This window comes from Thermobia domestica, chromosome 7 (genome assembly GCF_964235325.1).
Source record: "Thermobia domestica chromosome 7, izTheDome1.hap1.1, whole genome shotgun sequence".
Classification (NCBI taxonomy): Eukaryota; Metazoa; Arthropoda; class Insecta; order Zygentoma; family Lepismatidae; genus Thermobia; species Thermobia domestica.
Genome location: NC_137460.1, coordinates 186325730 through 186335062, shown reverse-complemented (window position 1 = coordinate 186335062; position 9333 = coordinate 186325730). Strand labels below are relative to the sequence as shown.

At 37.1% G+C, this 9333-nt stretch overlaps 1 protein-coding gene across 1 annotated transcript in view; it reads right to left on the bottom strand.

Moving 5' to 3' along the window:
• Window positions 1-527: 527 nt before the first annotated feature.
• Window positions 528-9333, bottom strand: part of LOC145689442 (uncharacterized) — a 113429-nt gene continuing 104623 nt past the window's right edge. The window contains exon 6 of the mRNA XM_081763597.1: window positions 528-7871. Within this exon, the coding sequence (XP_081619723.1) occupies window positions 7022-7871 (850 nt within the window). The 3' untranslated portion in view covers window positions 528-7021. The remainder of the gene's footprint in view (window positions 7872-9333) is intronic.

Genomic DNA, 9333 nt, shown 5'->3' with positions numbered 1-9333 from the left:
ACTGCATTGCTGCGTCAGAATCCGAATTTATCGGAAAGAGCAGTTGCTGGTGTGGTCAAAGCGTCACAATTTACAGTGCACATAATTAAAGCAAAGAAAGGTTTACGATCTTTCAAAGTGCACAAGGTACCTAACCGAGACGAAAACAACAACTGACGGCAAAATCCCAAGCAAGAAAACTCTATGATCAGTACCTTACTCAATATGAATGTTGCATTATGGACGACGAAACCTTTGGTGTCGCTGATTTCAGTCAAATTTCCGGAAAGGAGTACTACGTGGCACTGAAGAGAGGAGATGTGCAGGATAAATTTAAACAACGGAAGGCATCCAAATACCCTAAAAAAAATATTTGATTTGGCAAGCTATTTGTTCATGCGGTATATATATATATATATAAAAAAAAAAAAAAAAAAAAAAAAAGCAAGGCGTTCATCACAACACGGACAATTAACAGCGAAATTTATACAAAGGAATGTTTACAAAAACGCTTGTATCCATTTGTGATGTCACACAGTAACTCTGTTTTCTTTTGGCGAGATCTTGCTACCTCTCACTACCCTAAAGCAGCCACTGATTGTTATAAAGAAAAGGGTATCGTCGCAGTTCGAAGAGAAGCAAATCAACCAAATTGCCCTGAACTTAGGCCAATTGAAAAATATTGGGCCCACATTAAAAGAACATTGAAAACATCAAAAGGGAAGGCGACTGACTTGAAAACTTTTCGTCGCAAGTGGACTGCAGCTGCCAATCAAATAACAGAAGAAGATGTGCAAACTCTTATGAAGCGGATTAAAACTAATGTACGAGCATTTTTCCATAATTAGTTCTTTATGATATCTTTTGTGTTTAATTTTTTTTTTTTTTACTTTATAGTCAACTAAGTATTAAAACGACCTTTCTTCTTTTCATTTCTTACCTACTTTTTTGGTCAAAGTTACTGGCCAAGTTTTTTCTGACTCATTCTTTATATATATATATTATCGAAAATGACCACTATCAGTGTCGAATGTATAGTTTTTTTGATCCCTTAGATGAACAGTGGTAGCTTCGATCCCGTTTAAATCCAAACCCACAACTTGGGGGAGGGGGAGGAAGAGATATTTAAAAATCATCGAAAATAACTTATATTAGTGCTGAATCCACATTTTTAGATCGCTGAGATGAACGGTGACATTTCCGTTGCCATGGCCCGCAACATGGGGGTGGGGGATATATATATAAATAAATGGTCAAAAAAGACAGATACTACTGTTGAATCTATAGCTCTTGCGGTCGCCGAAATGAACAGTGACACTTCTGATGCTATTTAAGTCCATTTTCAGCCCTGACACTTAGTGGATGAGGAGGGATGACATTCATTAAAATGATCCAAAATGAGCAATATCAGTGTGTATTTAAATTATTTATTTCAACTCAGCGAAGCGGGTAATATATGCTAATATGTACATAAATATGTAATAAAAATTGCTTAAAAATGTAAGAAATATGTAACATTATATAAGAATATGTAATATTACATATGTTACATATTTATGAAAATGTAATATTAACACGCGTATGAGTATGCAATATTTAAACGAATTATTAAAATAAAAAGGAAAATCTACTACACTTTATCCTGCTTAATGCAAGTCCCCCAATGAAGTGAAATGCTTGAACAGCTGAGACAGCCATACGTCACTGACGTGACTGATTGCAGGATAATGAAAATGAAAATAATGAAAATGACGCGAATGAAGGAAAATGTGAATCGGCTCGAGAGAAACAGGAACGCCCCGAGAAAAGCAATGCATACGGCATTTGTACGTCAGAAATCTCATGTGGTTCGGTGTGGTCCCGTTTCAAATCTAGAATCTTTTACACTAAATGCGCATCCACCACGGCCCAATCTTGAAATGAATTATACGCAATATACAAATTTAAATACTAAAAGCAACTTAAGAAGAAATGTATTGTTTTATATGTATTTATTTCATGAAGGAAAAAGCAGTCCTATATCTTTTAAACAAGCTGAACTAAGATTGAAGAATATTTCCACTAATGAACACTTTTAATTTGAAATAAAGTACTTACAAATGATGTGTCTGAAGTTCAATTGTGTTGTTGCACAATGGGTTACAGGGTACATTTCCAAATGATCAGAAGTTAAATTTTGTCGGCGATCGGATAAACTATTCTTGTATGCAGAGAATGATCTCTCCACATCACACGAGGTAACAGGAGAATGTAGTTGGGGGAAATATCTTCAGGGGGGGTTCTTGTTTCACCACTGAGAATCTCGCACGCTGCCAATAGGCTGTCGTAGGCCGGGTTTCTTTCCAGCACTTTATTTAGTTTCTTTCGAACTTTTTCTCCTACATCTCCACACATACCGTGCAGCAGTCTCTTTGCATCCTCTATGATTTTCATGGATTCCGAAGAGGCCACCCAACAGTCTCTAGCTTTTTAATGCTTGTAGGTAGCCAACCAAAATTGCTGTCTATGTATGCGATATCACACGCTACTTTTGAGTCTTTAAACAGTTTCTGAGCAATGGCAACTGACTCAGCAGACTCCGATGGAAATGAATGAATAACAGGCTTAATTTTTTGAAAATGTTCATTGTGGAAATGTACTGTCTATATCCAAGTGCCCCATCGCGTTAGCACAGGCTCCGGAGGAAGTGGCACGTCTGGCAGTTGATCTCTGTAAACTTGAACACATTGTGGCGCCTTAACAAACATTTTTTTCGTGGAAGAAACTAGTTGATTTACTTCGCAAAAGTTGTCTCTCACCTCTTCAGCAACACGCTGAAGAGCATGGGCCATACAGGTGAAATGAATTAAGTGAGAATAAAAAACTGTAAGTGCTGTAGCCGCTTTTAACATGTACGCTGCACTGTCTATATAGAGAACAAGGACTTTTTCTTCCTGAACTCCTCCCTGCCACAACACTTTAAGACCATCGTTTACAAAGCGAGAAATCGAGGAATGATTCGTGCGTTCCAGCAATTTACCCGCAATAAGATAGGATTTAGATGGAGTCTTCACTTAACTTTCCAATCACTAAATTTGCTACATAACGTCCCAAAAACGTCTGCTGTTTCGTCCACAGAAATCCAAATATATGAACTACCTATTTCTGCCCTAATGGTATCTATAGCTTCCCTATAACAAACTTTGAGATAACACTTTCGAAGAGTGGATTCGTCAGGAATTCGATGCCCGCAGTACTTCTCCAGAAAAGCACGGTATTTTAGCACTTGAACTTTGTTCCAAGGAATGTTTGCTGTTATCATTGCTTGGCACAAGTCTTTGAAAAACTCACTCACTGAAGTATCTTGCATTTGTGTCAAGAGTATTTTTTTTTTTTTTTTCAGTTCGCAAATTTTTATTTCTTGCATGGAGTGCACTTCGTACTTGTTGTTCTAACTGAGATTTTATTGAACATCCAATTTTTTTTATCACACACTTGGCACAACACCACTTTACCGTCCGTAGTAAACGCATCATCGATAGTTACCCACGATCGCAATTTTGCGGATAAAGTTGAGGCAACCGGAGCCATTTCTAACTTCGACGGTCAATACAGAACACGTGCGTTTTGCAACTTCCATACTACAGTACTGTCCTCCTGTCATTCAGTTGAACAAGTGAAGTTCTTTGAAAGCTTAGGTTACCTGCTATGATATTGCCATTGTCGCCAGCTTCTTGGAACGAACTCTTGCAGTAAATTCCTAGAAGCACACTAGCATACAGTTTTAACTTGAATTGCAGGATTTGCTTTCATCTTTTTTCCCGTCCGACCGACCTCCGATAACAATCAAATAGACTTCATTTTAGAAATTTCCTGGCCAGTCGCCTGTCAGGCACGTCATCTGTCTTCCTCCATAGTTGAGAATAAAGGGCGCTGCTAATGTACCCCGGAGGGAGGATTTTTACTTGTTTCCTCTTATATTTCTTTTATTATCGGCGAAAATTCTGCGAAACATGGTTTGACAAATAAAAACAAATAAAAAAAGAAAAAGAGACAGAGAGATATTTCTCTTTCGGTAAATAAACGAAAAGATAGACACGACAAAATTGAATCTAGATGCAAGCCTTGCACAGTTGGAGAGTTTATTTTTTTTATTTTGAATTAAAATTTCAGTAAACGCAAAATTTTAAGACAGTTTTATGTAAAAAAAAAAAAAAATCTAGAAACCATAGAAATATGTAATATTGGTCAAAATATGTAAAAATATGTAATATGAAACTTGAGTTGAAGCACCCTACAGGTGTGAATCACAAACATTTAAGGATTTGATGAACCTACATATGAAGGAAAAAATATGTAATTACACACAAATCCGGACATTACTTATTATAGACAAATTCTTATACAGATTTTAACTATATTTTTATTACAGACGCCTTTAATGCATATACTGATCAGAGTATGCACATATGACATTGAAAACGAAAGGAATTAACCTTTTGAACTGGAAAAAAGTACCCTGCGATTTAGATACAGTACGCCTGACAAAACACAATAAAAATATGCAACTTGAGTCACTGAATCTGTCATCTATGTTCACTGGAACTTTGAAGCAAGGTTCCCATTAAACTACGTGGAAAGATAACATTCTCCTAGAAATTAGAATTAACCTTCCTACTCATATTGGATGCTGCTACTATGGTATAGATCCTCCTCCCACCAAGATAGGAAGAATTGAGTTATTCTGCTACTTTCTAATAACTAAAGTAACAAAGTTGAACCTTTCTCAAAAAAAAAAAAAAAAAAAAAAAAAAAGTGAATGCGAACAGTAGATGGTGTAAGTATCTAAAGAAGTTCCAAGACTGAAATATACTTACTTGATTTAAGTTTGGATAGTGTCCTCTTTAAAATATTCTCACTATACAGTAATACAGAATGGTTCAAAAATGTGGAAACACCCTAATAACATTGCAAAATATAACAACGTAGGTAAGAAATAGCGGTAGGGGAAAATGAACACATATCAGTGTGGCATCCACCATCTTGAGTTTTATGCAACTGTCTTGAATTGAAATCATAGCATGTGATAAGTCGTTTTTAATCGCAAATTTTCGTAGAAATTGATGGCACTGTTATTTTTGCTCTGCGCTCACTGTTACGAAGTTATGACTGTTTCTTTGTTGTGTCCTGTCATACGGCAAGGACCACTTACTGTTCAGAACATGTTCAATGTGTTCTCCATTCCAGTCGACTGTCAGATACATTCTGTTTTCAGTCACGCAAAACCTTGCGCAAAGTGTCAGCTGCAATGTTAAAACATGCTTACATAATTCGATCCTTGAGATGCTAAACATACCTAACTTGCATCGCATACACAACAAACTTTACATCCGCATAAGTAGTAATCCACTGGGGTTAGATCAGGGGAACAAAGTGGTCATTCCACATTATCTCGCCGACCAGTCCACGTATTAGGAAACTGCTAATCGAGGTACTCACGGACACAGCTACCGCAATGGGATAGGGCGCCATCGTGCTAAAAAAAGTTAAGGACGACCCATCATCCGACAGTAGTGATGAAAAAATGTCTTCTAACATGCACCGAAAACCCATCGCCGTTTAAGTTCTGTTGATGAAGAATGGATCCACAACACGAGTCCCCACCCGCTACACCATATTATCTTGTCGGGAACACCTGCAGATGTGTGAAACCAATCCGGATTACTATGCGACCACTATCCCACGTTCTGTTTAACCTCGCCCGGCATGTAAAAGCTTGCTTGATCAGTAAAAAATACGTCAGAGGCGAATGTGGGGTTTTGTCGTGGATGCTCTGTACCCACTGAGCAAATTCCAGACGAGGATCTTAATCAACTTCTGTAAGGTGTTGGTAAAGTTACAGCTTATAAGGGTGCAACTTATTCCCTGACGTAACACGCATGATTGAGGTGCGACTAACACAACTTTCACGGGCTAAAAATGCACGTGCTTCTCTTGGGACTTTACTGAATGATGTTAACACTGCTCGAGTTGTTCCCTGGTCTGTTATTGTGCGTAGTCTACCTGTTTTGGGTCGATGTGCCAGTTTTGGAATTTCTTCAACACTTCGATCACAGTACAATTGCTGATGAGAGTCCTTTCCAGATGACGGTGATTAAAATCATCTGCAGTCACTCTGGTTGTTCGTTCTCCAGTGATCAACACAGTCTCAATGTGCTCTCCATGCTTCAAGGCCATCTTCTGCTAGTAACTCGCCTGTAACGATACAAAAAATGAAACATAACTTAGTTATGGTTAGCACTAGAACAAAAATAATAGCGCCATTAAATTTCCAGGAAAATTTGCTATTAAAATGACGTATCACATGGTATGGTTTCCATTTAAGACAACTCTGGGACATTAAAGATGGTGAACATCACTGCGATGTGTCCTCAAACATTTCCCTCATCCCTATTCTCCATCGACATTGTCACTTTGGTTATATTTTGCAGCGTTTACCACTTATTAGGATGTTTCCACACCTTTGGATCACCTTGTACACCGATCCTAGCTCGCTGGAACATGTTATAGAGATTCTGTTCTTGAAGTGTAACATAGGACTTATGATTCCCGCTGAATCTTGTTCACGTTCCCTTTAGCTGCAGCTTTATCTTCGGGGAAAGGAAGAAGTCGTAAGCCAAATCTGGCGAGTAATGATGTTGATGTGGGCACGAAGCTCCCTTGTTGCAAAAGCCCAATAAGAGGATGCATTGTCATCATGGAGCAGACAATTCCACGTGCCAGAGCTCAGATCATTTTCACTGGATATTCTCCATCAGGCATCAAGAACACTGCAACAGAACTTGGCGGACACGGTCTTGTTTTCGGAAGCGAATCTATGGGGGTACAATTCGTCGAATGTAAAGCCCGTGGCGTTTGGTCGCGCTGCAGAAGTACAATTTATTAAACTTTGGTATTACTTTTAACATAGATTCATTATTATTTTGCTTTTACTAATTACACTTCCTTTCGCAGACATTATTTTCCATAATGCCGAATATACTGGAAATAGTACTGTCCATATTTATTTGTGTACTTCTAAATGTTTTTTTAAGGACTTAGATCTTTTAAAATCCTTACTACATAGGTGACATAGAAATGGCTTCTCAAGTGAGTGTATGACAATATGACTTTTGAGAGCGGTTGCCTGTGCAAATGACTTAAAGCAAAAGGAACAGCGATATGGTCTTTCACCAGTATGAGTTCTCAGATGTCTTTTAAAACTGCCTCTGTCTACGAAAGATTTTGCACAATGATCACAGCTAAAAGGTCTCTCACCTGTATGAGTTCTTAAGTGATTCTCTAAATTAAACTTCTGAGAAAATGATTTTGTACAAAACGTACACGTATATGGTCTTTCACCAGTGTGTATCCGAATGTGTTTCTTCAGGTGTTCTGATCTTGAAAAGGATTGGAAACATTGCTGGCAAGTATATGGCTTTTCGCCAGTATGGATTCTAAGATGTATTTGCAGAGATACTCTCTGAGAAAATTCCTTTTTACACACTTCACATGTATATAGTTTCTCCCCAGTGTGAGTCCTTAAATGTGTTGTCAAGTAACCTTTCCTGGAGAAGGCTTTTGTACAGTAAGGACATGCATGTGGTCTCTCGCCTGTATGTGATCGTATATGATAATTAAGATGACTCTTCGCTGTATAAGCGTTATTACAAAATTCACATACAAATGGTCTTTCACCTGTATGAACTCTTAAATGAACTTTCAGGTCATATCTTTTGGCAAACCCTTTATTACAGTACTCACAAAATATTTTAAACTTTTTACAAGCGGGCGTATTATGCTTATATTTACCATCAGATTTTAAAGGATGTCCATGAATATTAGAGTAATCGTTTGATGTAAGTTTCTCCACGCTGCAAGAAGGAAGAAAAAGAAAGATACACTTACAAATGTTAATTCACAATTAATAATAATCATGCACCACGTGATTTCCAACTTCACCACAGAATAGTACCACAATTTATAAATATAGTCAAGCACAAAAAAATAGCATCACTGAGAACAATTCTGATATGCATTGTATTGAATTTGTGTATAGTAAGGTCATTTAATGTATAAAACTTAGGGTTTTCTTTTAATGTTCATATGTGTACTATAGTATAAGCACAAGGGGTCACTATTAGAAGAATATATATATATATATATATATATATATATATATATATATATATATATATAGAGAGAGAGAGAGAGAGAGAGAGAGAGATGGACAGATAGATCGATCGTCGGAAGCGTTAAAGACCACCAACTCCTTGGTTTCTCGTGTTGGTAATAACATCTTTTGTATATGTTTATTCATCTTTCCAGTACCAGACAAATTCCACTTTATTTCAATTTTAAGGGAGGATACCATTGTAGTGATTTTTAAACACATTAAAAGACTTACCTATTACACTTTTATATAATTGTATGGCTTAAGAATGTGTAACTATTTGGGATGGAGTGTCTTACAGCGAATTAAAAAAAAATATCTAAGAAACTTTTGTGTGAGAAAATTATGACATGTAACGTGGGAGTTCTTGAGTTTCCAAATTACCATTTTAGTAAATAATATCTATTTTTAAAAAGGCAAGAAAAAACGAAATAACTAAAATTGAAATCTACTTGGTATGGTCTAAAGATGATTTTTCTTCTTCTTGTAAACTTGGTTGCTTCCACACTAAGCTACAAAGCCACAACTTAAAACTGCAAAGTGCCATTGCTTTATGCTACACAAAAGATCGGAAAGCGTTATTGCTGTACATCTTGTATCATTTTAGCGGAACCCTTATTTCCCGTAAGATTTGTATTAGTTAATGTTTGGCCATATATATGTAACTAATGCGTGTAACGAAGGATATGCAGGCTTCATTTGGGTTTGTTCGTGAATATATTGAAGTGATGATATCGATAAGTTCACTTACGAAGTGCTGGTTGCAACATATTAATACAATCCTGTTAGATAAACGATAGAACCTGTTCCTCGGACACTGATTCATTATCAAAAAGCCATTACTATCCCTTACTCTTTTCATTCTATGGTGATAAAACCTGAAACCAAAAATCGTTAATTTGAACCACTTCCAGCTTGAAAAGACGGTTAGGAAAGGAAATAGAACCTACTGTTGGGAAGCTGAATCGATTGCAAAAAATCGCTTCTCGGTATCTCTTACAATTTTTGCTCCACGGAAATCAGTGTTGAAACCGAAAGTAATAATAAATTAAAACCGCTCCGCTTTCGGTGGAGTGTTGTGGGTTGTCATGATATGGAAATGGCTAATTTGAACTACTTCCGGTTTATAGAGGGTTGACGGAGGAGGTGTAACCCATTGTTGG